Source organism: Bombina bombina, unplaced genomic scaffold (assembly GCF_027579735.1).
Source record: "Bombina bombina isolate aBomBom1 unplaced genomic scaffold, aBomBom1.pri scaffold_78_1, whole genome shotgun sequence".
In the NCBI taxonomy this organism is placed as follows: Eukaryota; Metazoa; Chordata; class Amphibia; order Anura; family Bombinatoridae; genus Bombina; species Bombina bombina.
In genome coordinates this window covers 804,674-825,481 of record NW_026511871.1, presented here as the reverse complement: position 1 = coordinate 825,481, position 20,808 = coordinate 804,674, and the positions used below count along the sequence as shown (strand labels likewise).

General features: G+C 38.7%; 1 protein-coding gene across 1 annotated transcript in view; it reads left to right on the top strand.

Annotated features, from left to right (window-relative positions):
* LOC128643985 (cytochrome P450 3A9) overlaps positions 1 to 20,808 on the top strand; it is a 607,001-nt gene that overhangs the window by 276,966 nt on the left and 309,227 nt on the right. The window contains exon 8 of the mRNA XM_053696752.1: positions 583 to 731. Within this exon, the coding sequence (XP_053552727.1) occupies positions 583 to 731 (149 nt within the window). The remainder of the gene's footprint in view (positions 1 to 582; positions 732 to 20,808) is intronic.

Here is a 20,808-nt window from a genome sequence, read left to right as displayed (position 1 = left end):
CAAAACTGAACAGAGTTAACCCTTCAAGTATTGACAGAGAGGTCTGTCACAGCCACTCTCCTTGTTCAGTTTAGAAGCGATCCTGAAGGACTGAAACCGCTGACGCCATGTGGGCCAAGCTGCAGGCTGAGAGAAGTCAAAAGGCTCAGGTGGGGTATACTTTGACATCGTCATCGATCAGGAACAGAAGCGCAGGCCAGAACTTCTGACACCATGTCATGAGATGCAGGACACAGCAATGATGGTACAACTCTATTTTATTACAGAGCACAGAAACATACATCTAGTCAGGTTGATTTCACTAACTGCGACACAGACTACCGGACCTAAGCCCCGCCCCCAAACTAATGACATCACTTCCTGCTCTCATCACACCCCTGTTTTTAATAGTATTTAAAAAAAATGGACTTTCATTCATCAAAGTTTACCTTTACTTTAAGTCTTCTAATGAACTAGTTTACTTAAAGTGAGATGAGCAGAGGAAATGTATCTACTAAAGGGCCACTTCCTGGCTCCTGCTCTACAGAAGAGGAGCTGCATAATTGGAGGTTAATCTCTTCCTCTCTTCTCGATTTATTCTAGAATATTTGGAGCCTACAGCATGGACGTAATCACCAGCACTTCATTTGGAGTGAATATTGACTCGCTCAACAAACCTAATGATCCTTTTGTTACACAAATCAAGAAACTGCTAAAATTAGGCTTGTTCAGTCCACTTCTCATCTGTGTGGGTAAGGATACTATAATTAATGGTATTGTCCTTTAGGTATGGGCAAGATACAATGTATAAATGCCTGGGGCAGCTGGCTCCTTTTCTGTTGCATTCTGGTCTATTTTCTGCAATATAATCACAACAGCTGGCTCCTTTTCTGTTGCATTCTGGTCTATTTTCTGCAATATAATCACAGCAGCTGGCTCCTTTTCTGTGACATTCTGGTCTATTTTCTGCAATATAATCACAGCAGCTGGCTCCTTTTCTGTGACATTCTGGTCTATTTTCTGCAATATAATCACAGCAGCTGGCTCCTTTTCTGTTACATTCTGGTCTATTTTCTGCAATATAATCACAGCAGCTGGCTCCTTTTCTGTTGCATTCTGGTCTATTTTCTGTAATATAATCACAGCAGCTAGCTCCTTTTCTGTGATATTCTGGTCTATTTTCTGCAATAATATCACAGCAGCTGGCTCCTTTTCTGTGACATTCTGGTCTATTTTCTGTAATATAATCACAGCAGCTGGCTCGTTTTCTGTGACATTCTGGTCTATTTTCTGCAATATAATCACAGCAGCGGGCTCGTTTTCTGTGACATTCTGGTCTATTTTCTGCAATATAATCACAGCAGCTGGCTCCTTTTCTGTTTCATTCTGATCTATTTTCTGCAATATAATCACAGCAGCTGGCTCCTTTTCTGTTGCATTCTGGTCTATTTTCTGCAATATAATCACATCAGCTGGCTCCTTTTCTGTGACATTCTGGTCTATTTTCTGCAATATAATCACAGCAGCTGGCTCCTTTTCTGTTTCATTCTGATCTATTTTCTGCAATATAATCACAGCAGTTGGTTCCTTTTTCTGTTGCATTCTGGTCTATTTTCTGCAATATAATCACAGCAGCTGGCTCCTTTTCTGTTGCATTCTGGTCTATTTTCTGCAATATAATCACAGCAGTTGGCTCCTTTTCTGTGACATTCTGGTCTATTTTCTGCAATATAATCACAGCAGCTGGCTGCTTTTCTGTTTCATTCTGGTCTATTTTCTGCAATATAATCACAGAAGCTGGCTCCTTTTCTGTTGCATTCTGGTCTATTTTCTGCAATATAATCACAGCAGCTGGCTCCTTTTCTGTGACATTCTGGTCTATTTTCTGCAATATAATCACAGCAGCTGGCTCCTTTTCTGTTTCATTCTGATCTATTTTCTGCAATATAATCACAGCAGCTGGCTCCTTTTCTGTTGCATTCTGGTCTATTTTCTGCAATATAATCACAGCAGTTGGCTCCTTTTCTGTTGCATTCTGGTCTATTTTCTGCAATATAATCACAGCAGCTGGCTCCTTTTCTGTTTCATTCTGGTCTATTTTCTGCAATATAATCACAGCAACTGGCTCCTTTTCTGTGACATTCTGGTCTATTTTCTGCAATATAATCACAGCAGCTGGCTCCTTTTCTGTTTCATTCTGATCTATTTTCTGCAATATAATCACAACAGCTGGCTCCTTTTCTGTGACATTCTGGTCTATTTTCTGCCATATAATCACAGCAGCTGGCTCCTTTTCTGATTCATTCTTGTCTATTTTCTGCAATATAATCACATCAGCTGGCTCCTTTTCTGTTGCATTCTGGTCTATTTTCTGCAATATAATCACAGCAGTTGGCTCCTTTTCTGTGACATTCTGGTCTATTTTATGCAATATAATCACAGCAGCTGGCTCCTTTTCTGTTGCATTCTGGTCTATTTTCTGCAATATAATCACAGCAGTTGGCTCCTTTTCTGTTGCATTCTGGTCTATTTTCTGCAATATAATCAAAGCAGCTGGCTCCTTTTCTGTTGCATTCTGGTCTATTTTCTGCAATATAATCACAGCAGTTGGCTCCTTTTCTGTTGCATTCTGGTCTATTTTCTGCAATATAATCACAGCAGTTGGCTCCTTTTCTGTGACATTCTGGTCTATTTTATGCAATATAATCACAGCAGCTGGCTCCTTTTCTGTTGCATTCTGGTCTATTTTCTGCAATATAATCACAGCAGTTGGCTCCTTTTCTGTTGCATTCTGGTCTATTTTCTGCAATATAATCAAAGCAGCTGGCTCCTTTTCTGTTGCATTCTGGTCTATTTTCTGCAATATAATCACAGCAGTTGGCTCCTTTTCTGTTACATTCTGGTCTATTTTCTGCAATATAATCATAGCAGCTGGCTCTTTTTCTGTTTCATTCTGGTCTATTTTCTGCAATATAATCACAGCAGCTGGCTCCTTTTCTGTTGCATTCTGGTCTATTTTCTGCAATATAATCACAGCAGCTGGCTCCTTTTCTGTTTCATTCTGGTCTATTTTCTGCAATATAATCAAAGCAGCTGGCTCCTTTTCTGTTGCATTCTGGTCTATTTTCTGCAATGTAATCACAGCAGTTGGTTCCTTTTCTGTGACATTCTGGTCTATTTTCTGCAATATAATCACAGCAGCTGGCTCCTTTTCTGTGACATTCTGATCTATTTTCTGCAATATAATCACAGCAGCTGGCTCCTTTTCTGTTACATTCTAGTCTATTTTCTGTAATATAATCACAGCAGCTGGCTCCTTTTCTGTGACATTCTGGTCTATTTTCTGTAATATAATCACAGCAGCTGGCTCCTTTTCTGTTGCATTCTGGTCTATTTTCTGCAATATAATCACAGCAGCTGGCTCCTTTTCTGTTGCATTCTGGTCAATTTTCTGCAATATAATCACAGCAGCTGGCTCCTTTTCTGTTCCATTCTGGTCTATTTTCTGCAATATAATCACAGCAGCTGGCTCCTTTTCTGTGACATTCTGGTCTATTTTCTGCAATATAATCACAGCAGCTGGATCCTTTTCTGTGACATTCTGGTCTATTTTCTGCAATATAATCACATCAGCTGGCTCCTTTTCTGTTGCATTCTGGTCTATTTTCTGCAATATAATCACAGCAGCTGGCTCCTTTTCTGTGACATTCTGGTCTATTTTCTGCAATATAATCACAGCAGCTGGATCCTTTTCTGTGACATTCTGGTCTATTTTCTGCAATATAATCACAGCAGCTGGCTCCTTTTCTGTTGCATTCTGGTCTATTTTCTGCAATATAATCACAGCAGCTGGCTCCTTTTCTGTGATATTCTGGTCTATTTTCTGCAATATAATCACAGCAGCTGGCTCCTTTTCTGTGACATTCTGGTCTATTTTCTGCAATATAATCACAGCAGCTGGCTCCTTTTCTGTTGCATTCTGGTCTATTTTCTGCAATATAATCACAGCAGCTGGCTCCTTTTCTGTTTCATTCTGGTCTATTTTCTGCAATATAATCACAGCAGCTGGCTCCTTTTCTGTTTCATTCTGGTCTATTTTCTGCAATATAATCACAGCAGCTGGCTCCTTTTCTGTTGCATTCTGGTCTATTTTCTGCAATATAATCACAGCAGCTGGCTCCTTTTCTGTTGCATTCTGGTCAATTTTCTGCAATATAATCACAGCAGCTGGCTCCTTTTCTGTTGCATTCTGGTCTATTTTCTGCAAAATAATCACAGCAGCTGGCTCCTTTTCTGTTGCATTCTGGTCTATTTTCTGTAATATAATCACAGCAGCTGGCTCCTTTTCTGTTTCATTCTGGTCTATTTTCTGCAATATAATCACAGCAGCTGGCTCCTTTTCTGTGATATTCTGGTCTATTTTCTGCAATATAATCACAGCAGCTGGCTCCTTTTCTGTGACATTCTGGTCTATTTTCTGCAATATAATCACAACAGCTGGCTCCTTTTCTGTGACATTATGGTCTATTTTCTGCAATATAATCACAGCAGTTGGCTCCTTTTCTGTTGCATTCTGATCTATTTTCTGCAATATAATCACAACAGCTGGCTCCTTTTCTGTTGCATCCTGGTCTATTTTCTGCAATATAATCACAGCAGCTGGCTCCTTTTCTGTTGCATTCTGGTCTATTTTCTGTAATATAATCACAACAGCTGGCTCCTTTTCTGTTGCATCCTGGTCTATTTTCTACAATATAATCACAGCAGCTGGCTCCTTTTCTGTGACATTCTGGTCTATTTTCTGCAATATAATCACAGCAGCTGGCTCCTTTTCTGTGACATTCTGGTCTATTTTCTGCAATATAATCACAGCAGATGGCTCCTTTTCTGTGACATTCTGGTCTATTTTCTGCAATATAATCACAGCAGCTGGCTCCTATTCTGTTGCATTCTGATCTATTTTCTGCAATATAATCACAGCAGCTGGCTCCTTTTCTGTGATATTCTGGTCTATTTTCTGCAATATAATCACAGCAGCTGGCTCCTTTTCTGTGACATTCTGGTCTATTTTCTGCAATATAATCACAGCAGTTGGTTCCTTTTCTGTTGCATTCTGGTCTATTTTCTGCAATATAATCACAGCAGCTGGCTCCTTTTCTGTTGCATTCTGGTCTATTTTCTGCAATATAATCACAGCAGCTGGCTCCTTTTCTGTTGCATTCTGGTCAATTTTCTGCAATATAATCACAGCAGCTGGCTCCTTTTCTGTTGCATTCTGGTCTATTTTCTGCAAAATAATCACAGCAGCTGGCTCCTTTTCTGTTGCATTCTGGTCTATTTTCTGTAATATAATCACAGCAGCTGGCTCCTTTTCTGTTTCATTCTGGTCTATTTTCTGCAATATAATCACAGCAGCTGGCTCCTTTTCTGTTTCATTCTGGTCTATTTTCTGCAATATAATCACAGCAGCTGGCTCCTTTTCTGTGATATTCTGGTCTATTTTCTGCAATATAATCACAGCAGCTGGCTCCTTTTCTGTGACATTCTGGTCTATTTTCTGCAATATAATCACAACAGCTGGCTCCTTTTCTGTGACATTATGGTCTATTTTCTGCAATATAATCACAGCAGCTGGCTCCTTTTCTGTTGCATTATGGTCTATTTTCTGCAATATAATCACAACAGCTGGCTCCTTTTCTGTGACATTCTGGTCTATTTTCTGCAATATAATCACAACAGCTGGCTCCTTTTCTGTTGCATCCTGGTCTATTTTCTACAATATAATCACAGCAGCTGGCTCCTTTTCTGTGACATTCTGGTCTATTTTCTGCAATATAATCACAGCAGATGGCTCCTTTTCTGTGACATTCTGGTCTATTTTCTGCAATATAATCACAGCAGCTGGCTCCTTTTCTGTTGCATTCTGATCTATTTTCTGCAATATAATCACAGCAGCTGGCTCCTTTTCTGTGATATTCTGGTCTATTTTCTGCAATATAATCACAGCAGCTGGCTCCTTTTCTGTGACATTCTGGTCTATTTTCTGCAATATAATCACAGCAGTTGGTTCCTTTTCTGTTGCATTCTGGTCTATTTTCTGCAATATAATCACAGCAGCTGGCTCCTTTTCTGTTGCATTCTGGTCTATTTTCTGCAATATAATCACAGCAGCTGGCTCCTTTTCTGTTGCATTCTGGTCAATTTTCTGCAATATAATCACAGCAGCTGGCTCCTTTTCTGTTGCATTCTGGTCTATTTTCTGCAATATAATCACAGCAGCTGGCTCCTTTTCTGTTGCATTCTGGTCTATTTTCTGTAATATAATCACAGCAGCTAGCTCCTTTTCTGTTTCATTCTGGTCTATTTTCTGCAATATAATCACAGCAGCTGGCTCCTTTTCTGTTTCATTCTGGTCTATTTTCTGCAATATAATCACAGCAGCTGGCTCCTTTTCTGTGATATTCTGGTCTATTTTCTGCAATATAATCACAGCAGCTGGCTCCTTTTCTGTGACATTCTGGTCTATTTTCTGCAATATAATCACAACAGCTGGCTCCTTTTCTGTGACATTCTGGTCTATTTTCTGCAATATAATCACAACAGCTGGCTCCTTTTCTGTGACATTCTGGTCTATTTTCTGCAATATAATCACAGCAGCTGGCTCCTTTTCTGTTGCATTCTGGTCTATTTTATGCAATATAATCACAACAGCTGGCTCCTTTTCTGTGACATTCTGGTCTATTTTCTGCAATATAATTACAGCAGCTGGTTCCTTTTCTGTGACATTCTGGTCTATTTTCTGCAATATAATCACAGCAGCTGGCTCCTTTTCTGTTGCATTCTGGTCTATTTTCTGCAATATAATCACAGCAGCTGGCTCCTTTTCTGTGATATTCTGGTCTATTTTCTGCAATATACTCACAGCAGCTGGCTCCTTTTCTGTGACATTCTGGTCTATTTTCTGCAACATAATCACAGCAGCTGGCTCCTTTTCTGTGATATTCTGGTCTATTTTCTGCAATATAATCACAGCAGTTGGTTCCTTTTCTGTGACATTCTGGTCTATTTTCTGCAATATAATCACAGCAGCTGGCTCCTGTTGCATTCTGGTCTATTTTCTGCAATATAATCACAGCAGCTGGCTCCTTTTCTGTTGCATTCTGGTCTATTTTCTGCAATATAATCACAGCAGCTGGCTCCTTTTCTGTTGCATTCTGGTCTATTTTCTGCAATATAATCACAGTAGCTGGCTCCTTTTCTGTTGCATTCTGGTCTATTTTCTGCAATATAATTACAGCAGCTGGCTCCTTTTCTGTGACATTCTTGTCTATTTTCTGCAATATAATCACAGCAGCTGGCTCCTTTTCTGTTGCATTCTGGTCTATTTTCTGCAATATAATCACATCAGCTGGCTCCTTTTCTGTGACATTCTGGTCTATTTTCTGCAATATACTCACAGCAGCTGGCTCCTTTTCTGTGACATTCTGGTCTATTTTCTGCAACATAATCACAGCAGCTGGCTCCTTTTCTGTGACATTCTGGTCTATTTTCTGTAATATAATCACAGCAGCTGGCTCCTTTTCTGTTTCATTCTGATCTATTTTCTGCAATATAATCACAGCAGCTGGCTCCTTTTCTGTGACATTCTGGTCTATTTTCTGCAACATAATCACAGCAGCTGGCTCCTTTTCTGTGACATTCTGGTCTATTTTCTGCAATATAATCACAGCAGCTGGCTCCTTTTCTGTTGCATTCTGATCTATTTTCTGCAATATAATCACAGCAGCTGGCTCCTTTTCTGTTTCATTCTGATCTATTTTCTGCAATATAATCACAGCAGCTGGCTCCTTTTCTGTTGCATTATGGTCTATTTTCTGCAATATAATCACAGCAGCTGGCTCCTTTTCTGTTACATTCTGGTCTATTTTCTGCAATATAATCACAGCAGCGGGCTCCTTTTCTGTGACATCCTGGTCTATTTTCTGCAATATAATCACAGCAGCTGGCTCCTTTTCTTTTGCATTATGGTCTATTTTCTGCAATATAATCACAACAGCTGGCTCCTTTTCTGTGACATTCTGGTCTATTTTCTGCAATATAATCACAGCAGCTGGCTCCTTTTCTGTTGCATTATGGTCTATTTTCTGCAATATAATCACAACAGCTGGCTCCTTTTCTGTTGCATCCTGGTCTATTTTCTGCAATATAATCACAGCAGCTGGCTCCTTTTCTGTTGCATTATGGTCTATTTTCTGCAATATAATCACAACAGCTGGCTCCTTTTCTGTTGCATTCTGGTCTATTTTCTGTAATATAATCACAACAGCTGGCTCCTTTTCTGTGACATTCTGGTCTATTTTCTGCAATATAATCACAGCAGCTGGCTCCTTTTCTGTTGCATTCTGGTCTATTTTCTGCAATATAATCACAGCAGCTGGCTCCTTTTCTGTTGCATTCTGGTCTATTTTCTGCAATATAATCACAACAGCTGGCTCCTTTTCTGTTGCATTCTGGTCTATTTTCTGCAATATAATCACAGCAGCTGGCTCCTTTTCTGTTGCATTCTGGTCTATTTTCTGCAATATAATCACAGCAGCTGGCTCCTTTTCTGTTACATTCTGGTCTATTTTCTGCAATATAATCACAGCAGCTGGCTCCTTTTCTGTGACATTCTGATCTATTTTCTGTAATATAATCATAGCAGTTGGTTCCTTTTCTGTTGCATTCTGGTCTATTTTCTGCAATATAATCACAGCAGCTGGCTCCTTTTCTGATTAATTCTGGTCTATTTTCTGCAATATAATCACAGCAGCTGGCTCCTTTTCTGTTTCATTCTGGTCTATTTTCTGCAATATAATCACAGCAGCTGGCTCCTTTTCTGTGACATTCTGGTCTATTTTCTGCAATATTATCACAGCAGCTGGCTCCTTTTCTGTTGCATTCTGGTCTATTTTCTGCAATATAATCACAGCAGCTGGCTCCTTTTCTGTGACATTCTGGTCTATTTTCTGCAATATTATCACAGCAGCTGGCTCCTTTTCTGTTGCATTCTGGTCTATTTTCTGCAATATAATCACAGCAGCTGGCTCCTTTTCTGTTGCATTCTGGTCTATTTTCTGCAATATAATCATAGCAGCTGGCTCCTTTTCAGTTGCATTCTGGTCTATTTTCTGCAATATAATCACAGCAGCTGGCTCCTTTTCTGTTGCATTCTGGTCTATTTTCTGCAATACATAGTTGCCAACAGTCCCTGATTTCCAGGGACAGTCCCTGGATTTTGTTGTATGTCCCTGGATTTATTTTGTCCCTGGAAATGTCCCTGAAAATCTCTTTTGCACATTTGTTGTTTGTATATATATATATATATATATACACACACACACATATATATACAGATAGATGATAAATAGATATATTGTATTATTTAAATATAATTCACTCCTAATGGAATATTTTTATTATTGAATGGGTTCACATATTATTTGTCTTTCTAATTTTGATGCTGTGTTATTAAAATAACCATATGCCCAGAATGTGTTCCAGAGACTGAGTAGGTGTAAGAGCTTGGTGCTGTAATCTGTATAATAAACTATGGATAAGTCTAAATTATACCATTACTTTCACATGGGTGTGTTTTAATTGCAGAACTGAGTGGGCGGAGCAGTTGAACAGCGGGTCGTCAATACTCCAGTAACCCGCTTGCTTGCTCTGCTGCAAAGTGTCCCTGGAATTTTTTTTTAAATGTTGGCAACTATGGCAATATAATCACAGCAGCTGGCTCCTTTTCTGTTACATTCTGGTCTATTTTCTGCAATATAATCACAGCAGCTGGCTCCTTTTCTGTGACATTCTGATCTATTTTCTGTAATATAATCACAGCAGTTGGTTCCTTTTCTGTTGCATTCTGGTCTATTTTCTGCAATATAATCACAGCAGCTGGCTCCTTTTCTGATTAATTCTGGTCTATTTTCTGCAATATAATCACAGCAGCTGGCTCCTTTTCTGTTGCATTCTGGTCTATTTTCTGCAATATAATCACAACAGCTGGCTCCTTTTCTGTGACATTCTTGTCTATTTTCTGCAATATAATCACAGCAGCTGTCTCCTTTTCTGTTGCATTCTGGTCTATTTTCTGCAATATAATCACAGCAGCTGGCTCCTTTTCTGTGACATTCTGGTCTATTTTCTGCAATATTATCACAGCAGCTGGCTCCTTTTCTGTTGCATTCTGGTCTATTTTCTGCAATATAATCACAGCAGCTGGCTCCTTTTCTGTGTCATTCTGGTCTATTTTCTGCAATATAATCACAGCAGCTGGCTCCTTTTCTGTTGCATTCTGGTCTATTTTCTGCAATATAATCATAGCAGCTGGCTCCTTTTCAGTTGCATTCTGGTCTATTTTCTGCAATATAATCACAGCAGCTGGCTCCTTTTCTGTTGCATTCTGGTCTATTTTCTGCAATATAATCACAGCAGCTGGCTCCTTTTCTGTTACATTCTGGTCTATTTTCTGCAATATAATCACAGCAGCTGGCTCCTTTTCTGTGACATTCTGATCTATTTTCTGTAATATAATCACAGCAGTTGGTTCCTTTTCTGTTGCATTCTGGTCTATTTTCTGCAATATAATCACAGCAGCTGGCTCCTTTTCTGATTAATTCTGGTCTATTTTCTGCAATATAATCACAGCAGCTGGCTCCTTTTCTGTTTCATTCTGGTCTATTTTCTGCAATATAATCACAGCAGCTGGCTCCTTTTCTGTGACATTCTGGTCTATTTTCTGCAATATAATCACAGCAGCTGGCTCCTTTTCTGTTGCATTCTGGTCTATTTTCTGCAATATAATCACAGCAGCTGGCTCCTTTTCTGTGACATTCTGGTCTATTTTCTGCAATATAATCACAGCAGCTGGCTCCTTTTCTGTGACATTCTGGTCTATTTTCTGCAATATAATCACAGCAGCTGTCTCCTTTTCTGTTGCATTCTGGTCTATTTTCTGCAATATAATCACAACAGCTGGCTCCTTTTCTGTGACATTCTTGTCTATTTTCTGCAATATAATCACAGCAGCTGGCTCCTTTTCTGTGACATTCTGGTCTATTTTCTGCAATATAATCACAGCAGCTGGCTCCTTTTCTGTGACATTCTGGTCTATTTTCTGCAATATAATCACAGCAGCTGGCTCCTTTTCTGTGACATTCTGGTCTATTTTCTGCAATATAATCACAGCAGCTGGCTCCTTTTCTGTTGCATTCTGGTCTATTTTCTGCAATATAATCACAGCAGCTGGCTCCTTTTCTGTTGCATTCTGGTCTATTTTCTGCAATATAATCACAGCAGCTGGCTCCTTTTCTGTGACATTCTGATCTATTTTCTGCAATATAATCACAGCAGCTGGCTCCTTTTCTGTTGCATTCTGGTCTATTTTCTGCAATATAATCACAGAAACTGGTTCCTTTTCTGTTGCATTCTGGTCTATTTTCTGCAATATAATCACAGCAGCTGGCTCCTTTTCTGTTGCATTATGGTCTATTTTCTGCAATATAATCACAGCAGCTGGCTCCTTTTCTGTTGCATTCTGGTCTATTTTCTGTAATATAATCACAACAGCTAGCTCCTTTTCTGTGATATTCTGGTCTATTTTCTGCAATATAATCACAGCAGCTGGCTCCTTTTCTGTGATATTCTGGTCTATTTTCTGCAATATAATCACAGCAGCTGGCTCCTTTTCTGTTGCATTCTGGTCTATTTTCTGCAATATAATCATAGCAGCTGGCTCCTTTTCTGTGATATTCTGGTCTACAGGGAGTGCAGAATTATTAGGCAAATGAGTATTTTGACCACATCATCCTCTTTATGCATGTTGTCTTATTCCAAGCTGTATAGGCTCGAAAGCCTACTACCAATTAAGCATATTAGGTGATGTGCATCTCTGTAATGAGAAGGGGTGTGGTCTAATGACATCAACACCCTATATCAGGTGTGCATAATTATTAGGCAACTTCCTTTCCTTTGGCAAAATGGGTCAAAAGAAGGACTTGACAGGCTCAGAAAAGTCAAAAATAGTGAGATATCTTGCAGAGGGATGCAGCACTCTTAAAATTGCAAAGCTTCTGAAGCGTGATCATCGAACAATCAAGCGTTTCATTCAAAATAGTCAACAGGGTCGCAAGAAGCGTGTGGAAAAACCAAGGCGCAAAATAACTGCCCATGAACTGAGAAAAGTCAAGCGTGCAGCTGCCAAGATGCCACTTGCCACCAGTTTGGCCATATTTCAGAGCTGCAACATCACTGGAGTGCCCAAAAGCACAAGGTGTGCAATACTCAGAGACATGGCCAAGGTAAGAAAGGCTGAAAGACGACCACCACTGAACAAGACACACAAGCTGAAACGTCAAGACTGGGCCAAGAAATATCTCAAGACTTTTGCAGCAGCTGGCTCCTTTTCTGTTGCATTCTGGTCTATTTTCTGCAATATGATCACAGCAGCTGGCTTCTTTTCTGTTGCATTCTGGTCTATTTTCTGCAATATAATCAAAGCAGCTGGCTCCTTTTCTGTTGCATTCTGGTCTATTTTCTGCAATATAATCACAAAAAGCTGGCTCCTTTTCTGTTGCATTCTGGTCTATTTTCTGCAATATAATCACAGAAGCTGGCTCCTTTTCTGTTGCATTCTGGTCTATTTTCTGCAATATAATCACAGAAGCTGGCTCCTTTTCTGTTGCATTCTGGTCTATTTTCTGCAATATAATGGCGATTATTTTAATTTTGTGACTGAATAATCTAGATTTTATTACAAGGACAGAGACGAGTATTTTGCAATAACTTTCCATTTACTGAACAGACAGCACTTAAAATCATTGACAAATTTGAATAAAGTATACAGAAAAATGTAACCAATAAGATTACAGGTACATCTTATGCAACATGTTAACATCCAATCAGATAATATCCAAAGGTATAAGTGAACAGAGGTATAACATCTAATCCTCTTTGAGCTTTGCTGCTAATAACACAAGGAAAGTAGGAACAAATATGAAACAAAATTCTGATACACATGCAAAAATGCAAAACAGAATCGTGAAGAATACAGGAAACTTGATGGAAAGAAAATGTCTCCAGAGACGTGAAGAAAAATTGAGACATCATCCTGATGGAGAGAATAAATTCTTGATGAAGTATGATACTAAGGCTTGATCACAGTTGGAATCCTAAATTTTTCGGGTTCTGGGCTGAAAAAGAGAAAATGTCAAATAATAATATAATATATGATAGAACCTCAATTAACTGGGAGGGATAAATAAGTAAGTAAATTGAATGAAATACATAAAAAAATAAGGGAGGGAAAATACTTGTCTCTGTCTCTTTAATAAAATCTAGATTATTCCGTCACTAAGTTAGGATAATCACCATTTTATTACAAGGACAGAGACTCCTATTTTGCAAGTTTAAAGCAAAATGAATCATGACAAAAGATGGTGTGGAATTGAAGTTATAGGTTTAAAATAAAACTGACGAAATACAGAATCAGAGGACCAATCTGCTGCATTAAGGAATTCTTGTAATTAAGCAGATTTAATAAAGGCTTTTGAAGCCGAAGCTCCCCTAACTGAATGTGCTGAAAACTTGTCTTTCACTCCAGCTAAAGACATAATCCACTTAACCCACCTACTTATTGTGGTAGTTGAAACAGGCAGATGAGGAGAAACAAAAGAAATAAGAAGTTGACAGGAAGAAGATGATAATCTAAAATGTAAAGTTCTAGACTCATATTCTTTCAAGCAAGAAACACATAATTTAGGGCACTCAAAAAAAGTAAGGATAGAAAATAGGATGAAAGAGATTTAGTTCTCCTAGAAAGTTGTAGTCTATTGCTCTAACATAAAAAACTCTTTTACAGGAAAGTAAACATAACAAAGAAGCTAATTTGCAAGTGAATTTTTTAAGAGAAAGATCTTTATTAGAAGGCCAATTAATAAAGAAATGAATTAATAAATCTACATCCCAAAAATAAGAATGTTTAGGAACCGGAGGTTTTTGTAACTCTGATTGCTTTAAGAAGTTTTTTTAACAGAAGAAATCTGGCCAATAGGAATATTAGTTAAAGGATAATGTCCTGCTGAAATTGCAGATCGTGCAACATTATTAGACCTGTATGCTATACATGCTTTGAACAAAGACGTCAAATAGTTAATTACTTCATTCACAGGAGCTGAAAAGGGATCCAGGTCCCTGCTACTGCACCAATTAGACCATTTGAGCCATGCATATTTGTATAACTTCTTGGTTCCTGGTGCCCAAGATTCTCGGAGTAGCAATTTAGCTTCTTCCGAAAGACCCTCGAATGACCAGGATCCCCTGAAATCATCCAGGCAATCAAATGAAGGGATCCCTGAAGAACCAGGTTGTGAGGCTGATCTATCGGGTCCGATAGAAGATCTTGTTGGAGAGTAAGAAGAAGAGGAGGATGGTAAGACATCTCTAGAATGGCTGGAAACCAAGACTGGGCTGACCTCCAGGGAGTTATAAGAATAGGAAGAAGATTCCTCCTGACAAATTAAATTGTTCGTGGAATCATTGAAAAAGGAGGGAATGCATAAGCTCCTAGAATTGGCTATTCCTGTAGGATTGCATCCGCTGCTAGAGCTAGAGGATCCGGTCTCCAACTGAAAAATTGAGTCAGCTGATGATTCAAGTGAGAGGCAAAGAGGTCTATGGAAAAAGGACCCCTGAGTTTAGACAAGATACAAAATATCTTGGAATTCAGTTTCCAATCGCTGGAATCCTGAAGATGGCGTAAACCCCAATCTGCCATAGTGTTGTTCTGACCCGGAATATATTCTGCTTGAATGAGAATATTGTGATCCAAACAAGAATGGATAAATTCTGATGTCTGACAACATTTTTTATGTAGTACCCCCCCAAACGGTTGAGGTACTTGACAGCAGAAATATTGTCCATCTTGAGACGAACAGAAATAGGATGATCAGATAGAACAAAACTCTTGACAGCAAAAGAACCTGCTAATAATTCTAAACAATTGATAGGGAGGTTCTTTTCTTCTGAAGTCCATTTGCCTCCAGTAATGAGAGGACCAAATCTGGCTCCCCATCCTGAATTGCTGGCATCTGATTCCAAAATAATCTCGGGAGAACACCCAAAAATGGCTCTCCCATTCCAGGCTTCTAAATTTGCTAACCACCATAATAATTCTGATCTTGCTTCCTCTGACAAAGAAATCTTATGACAATAGGAAAAACCTTTTCGAAGATAAAAAATCTTCAGTCTTTGAAGAGCTCTGTAGTGAAGAGGAGCTGGAAAAATAGCTTGGATGGATGACGACAGGAAACCAATTATGCAAGTTTAAGTCCGAATTGGAAATTGAGGTATCCTGAGAACATATGAAATCTATTTCTTTATTTTCTTGACTTTGTCCAAAGGAAGACTCAAAGTAGACGATTGAGAATCTATTAGGAACCCCAGAAATTTTAGAGATTGGGAAGGATTGATCTCCGATTTGTTGAAGTTGTATACAAAACCTAAATTCTGAAAGAGATCTATCGTTAAACTGAGATGAGAAGTTAATGAAAGATGATCTTGGTGCATGATGAGTATATCATCTAAATAAATTATAAGACGAACACCCCTCATCCGAAGCCAAGCAACAACAGGACGAAGAATCTTTGTAAATGCCCAAGGAGCTGAAGAAAGTCCAAAAGGAAGGCATGTGAATTGCCAAAGGTTGTTTTTCCAAAGAAATCTTAAAAAAAATCTGAAAGACTGGTGAATGGGAATAGAAAGGTATGCATCTTTCAGATCTAGACGGACTAACCAATCTTTTGGAAGAAGACAATCTGAGGAGATGAATTCCCTCCATTTTGAAATGATTGAATTCTAGATGGTAATTGAGATCCCTCAGGTTTATAACAGGGTGAAAAGAACCCTCTCTTTTTTACTAAGAACATGTTGCTGATGTATGACTCTTCGTCTGAAGGAGCTATCTCTATAGCTTGTTTTTTTGGCGAATTCTGTAATTTCTAGATCTAGATGGTGATAGTCTGAATGGGAAAAAAAATATGAGATTGGGAAAGTATGACCGATAGGGAATGATATGAAGTTGAGGTGTAGACCTGAAAGTGCTTGAAGTACCCACGGGTCTTGAGATATTTTTTTCCCAATTGTGAATAAATAAGGCAAGTCTGCCTCCTATCTTTTGAGGGAAAGAAAGCATGGAATGACAAATGTTCAAATTTACCTGAGAAGGGTCTTCTAGAAGATCTTCCTCTAGATGGTCTGGATGACCATTGTCTGCCTCTTGTTGGGAAGAAGTTGTTGAAGGAGGAAGATAGTACTGGGTTGTTCTGGTAGAGGGGTCTGGATACATAGGATGAACAGCCAGGAAAGCGGCCTCTTCCTTTCCCGGCCCTGTCAAAACTCTAGTACTTTGATAAAAGATTTTCTTTGTTTGAGAGTTTCTTGTTCAATGAATTGAGAGAAGAAACATAATTGGACAGTTCTTTAAGTCCTGCATCCCCAAATAAGTATCCTTTGGTCTTTGGACCCATTTCAGTGAGTGCAAAATCAGTTAATTTAGGGTCAAGTTTCCTCAATAAAATTTATCTCCTTTGAGAAGACAGGGCTGAATTGGAGTCACCAATCAAATATACAAGGCGTTGAACCCATTGTTTAATAATAGTGGGATCAATTTGAGTCACCTTAGAAATAGAATCCTCGGACAATTCTAGTAATTTAGTTACAGGGTCTAGAGTGTCTAACAACTTGTCCTGACATGCTTTTAAAAACCTGTCATAAGCTTTGCGAATATTAAAAATTTTTGTGCCAATAAATTTTAGTAAATTGAGATCAATCTCAGGAGTGGCATGAGCTAAACTTGGTAATTCAGGTCTAGGGCATTCTGCCCTTAAAATATTTTTTGATTTTTTAGATAATGGTCTCCTGATATAGTAAGCTATAAATTTAGAAACCCTTTTTGATGGTTTTCAATTAGAAGACCTAAGGTGTTCAATGTCATCTGGGTCTAGGTAGAATTCCCCAGCATTGTCTAGTAATCTAGGTTTCTTAGACTTATTAGGTTTTTTGGACCTCTTATATTTGGGAGAATCACAATTAGAGGATGATGAGTCAGAAACATCCTCAAACAATGAATCATCATCTTTAATGTCATGAAATTTTTTAGAATAATTAGAGTCTTCCAACTCAGATGTTGAAACAATGTCAACGTCATTTTTGCGCTTAGTTATATGTTTCTTAATTTTTTCTAGAGCAGGCTCAGAATCCTCTGAGGAAAAATCCTGCAATTTTTTGGGCAGCGCAGACTCATTGTCTGAACCAGGCAGACTTATTAAAACTCTCAGGAGAAATTATAGGGGAAATGTCATCATTAATACACAAATGTTTCCTTTTTACAAGTTGCTTTCCTAGGATTAACTGCAGCCATAACTGACTGCATCTTTTGCTGGAGAGAAGCCATAGAAGACATTCGGCTAGATTACGAGTTTTGCGGTATGAGTGAAAAAGCATCGTTATGGCTCTTTTTCACTACCGCTGCTATTACGAGTCTTGTAGGTACAGCTGTCCCGCACCCTTTTTTGGCCGTAATGCAACGTAATTACCGCATCTTTCAAATGGGACTTCCACAGTGCCGGTATTACGAGTTTGCCTGTCCGGCCAAAAAGTGAGCGGTACAGCCTATAACTACAAGATCCGTACCGTAAACTGAAAGTCAGTAGTTATGGGTTTTATGCTACAACGCTGTAACATAAAACTCATAACTAAAGTGCTAAAAAGTACACTAATACCCATAAACTACCCATTAACCCCTAAACCGAGGTCCTCCCGCATCACAAACACTAAAATAAAATAATTAACCCCTAATCTGCCGTTCCCAACATCACCGCCACTAGAATAAACATATTAACCCCTAAACCACTGTACTCCCGCATCGTAAACACTAGTTAAATATTATTAACCTCTAATCTGCTGTCCCTAACATCGCTGTAATCTACATTAATGTTATTAACCCCTAATCTGCTGCCCCCAAAATCGCTGCCACTATACTAAAGTTATAAACCCCTAAACCTAACCCTAAATGTAACCCTAACACCACTAACTAATATAATTAAAATAAATCTAAATAAAAATGATCATTAACTAAATAATTCCTATTTAAAGCTAAATACCTACCTATAAAATAAACCCCACGCTAGCTACAATATAACTAATAGTTACATTGTAGCTAGCTTAGGTTTTATTTTTATTTCACAGGAAAGTTTGTATTTATTTTAACTAGGTAGACTAGTTAGTAAATAGTAATTAACTATTTACTAGCTACCTAGCTAAAATAAATACAAATTTACCTGTAAAATAAAACCTAACCTGTCTTATACTAACACCTAACATTACACTACAATTAAATACATTACATTAATTAAAGACAATTAACTAAATAACAAAAACAAACAAGAACAAACATTCTACTCAAGAATTTACTATTCCCCAGGAATACATGGACTTTTCGGATGTCTTCAGTAAAAAAGAATCCGAGAATTTACCACCCCATCGCCCATATGACTGCTCAATTGAGATCTTACCAGGTGCAGTCATACCCTGTGGCCATGTATTCCCTTTATCCAAGCCAGAGTTACAACACTTAAAAACTTATCTTGATGACAATTTAAAGAAGGGGTTCATACGTCCCTCAACCTCCCCCGCAGCCGCGGGTATGTTCTTTGTCAAGAACAAGGACGGGACTTTAAGACCTATTGTGGATTATAGGCAACTGAATAAAATCACTATAAAAAACTACTATCCCTTACCCCTCATTCCTCAATTAATAGAAAGGCTTGAAGGATCAAACATATTCACTAAGCTAGACTTAAGGGGGGCTTATAATCTCATCCGTATGAGGGCTGGGGACGAATGGCTGACGGCGTTTCGTACTCGGTATGGCCTTTACGAGTACACCGTCATGCCATTCAGCCTCTGTAACGCCCCAGCCACCTTCCAACACTTCATACATGATATATTCAGAGACATTCTGGATGTCTTCGTTGTCATTTACCTGGACGACATTCTGATATTTTCAAAAACACCTTCTGAACATGTGAACCATGTCAGACAGGTACTCTCCAGACTACGAAGTCATTCCCTTTATGCAAAAGCAGAAAAATGCATATTTAACTCGCATAACATTACCTTTCTAGGTTATCAGATTTCTGAACATGGCATACAGATGGACAACACAAAAATACAAACCATACTCAATTGGCCCAAACCCACCAACAAAAAACAAGTCCAAAGTTTTCTTGGTTTTGCGAATTTTTATCGCAAGTTTATACACAACTTTGCCTCAGTTGCAAAACCGTTAACTAACCTCACAAAAGATAACAAATTTCTTTGGACACAAGAAACACAATCCTCCTTTGATCTTCTAAAAAAGAAGTTCACATCAGCACCAATACTACGATATCCTAACACTCAACTACAGTTCATACTAGAGGTTGATGCTTCTGACCTGGCAATTGGAGCAGTTTTATCTCAGAGAGAACAGTTACAAAAACCACTTCATCCTGTTGCTTATTTCTCAAGATGTCTAACTATACCCGAGTCACACTACCCAGTTGGCGATAAAGAACTTCTAGCCATAAAGGTAGCCTTTGAACAGTGGCGACATCTACTTGAGGGAGCTACATACCCAACCATAGTTTACACAGATCACCGTAACCTACAATACTTGAAGTCTACCAAAACTCTTACAGCCAGACAGGTTCATTGGAATCTTTATTTTTCTAGATTCGATTTTCTTATAACCTACAGACCCGCTGCAAAAAATCGGAAGGCAGACGCACTATCACGATTACCACCAAAAGATTGCTACACCCACTCTCCCCAGTCTGTGATACCTGAAGACAAATTTCTACTCTTTCTAATAGATTCCATTCCCTTATTGCGCCGAGAACAACAAAAGGATACAACGAAACCTCTTCATTTATTACAACTAAACTCTGATGCCCTATACCATCACCAGGGTAAATTATATGTACCTTCTTCCATAAGAGCAACCCTGTTGCATTCTGCACACGATTCTCGATTAGCTGGCCACAGTGGCATTGTTAAAACGCAGGAGATGATAAAAAGATCATACTGGTGGCCCAACATGACCAACGACATCTCAGACTATATTAACAGCTGTTCAGTTTGTGCCACTTCAAAACGAACAAAACAGTCACCCTATGGATTGTTGCTACCAATTTCTACACCCAACAGACCATGGCTTGATATCGCAATGGACTACATTGTTGACCTACCCAGATCTTCTAATAACACCACCATAATAGTGGTTGTAGATTTGTTTAGTAAAATGATACATCTCATTCCATATCATAAATTACCAACAGCTGCTGAAACCATACAAGTTCTCCTTACCCATGTTTTCAAGTTACATGGATTACCACAAAGGATTCTCACAGACCGCGGATCGCAATTTACCAGCACTCTTTGGGCAGAATTCTGTAAATCATTTTCGATTGAAAAAAAGCTCTCATCATCATATCATCCTCAGACCAATGGTCAAACCGAAAGGTGTAACCAATGGGTTGAACAATTTCTACGGACTTACTGTCATTACAACCAGGAATCTTGGTCAACTCTACTCCCTTACGCAGAGTTTGTCTTCAATAACACCATCCATGCCACAACTAAGCAAACACTGTTCTTTGTTAACTATGGTTATCATCCATCTTTCCAACTTCTACCAGGAAATGACAACTCAGTCCATATCAGCGATTTAACCCAAACTATTGCTTCAAA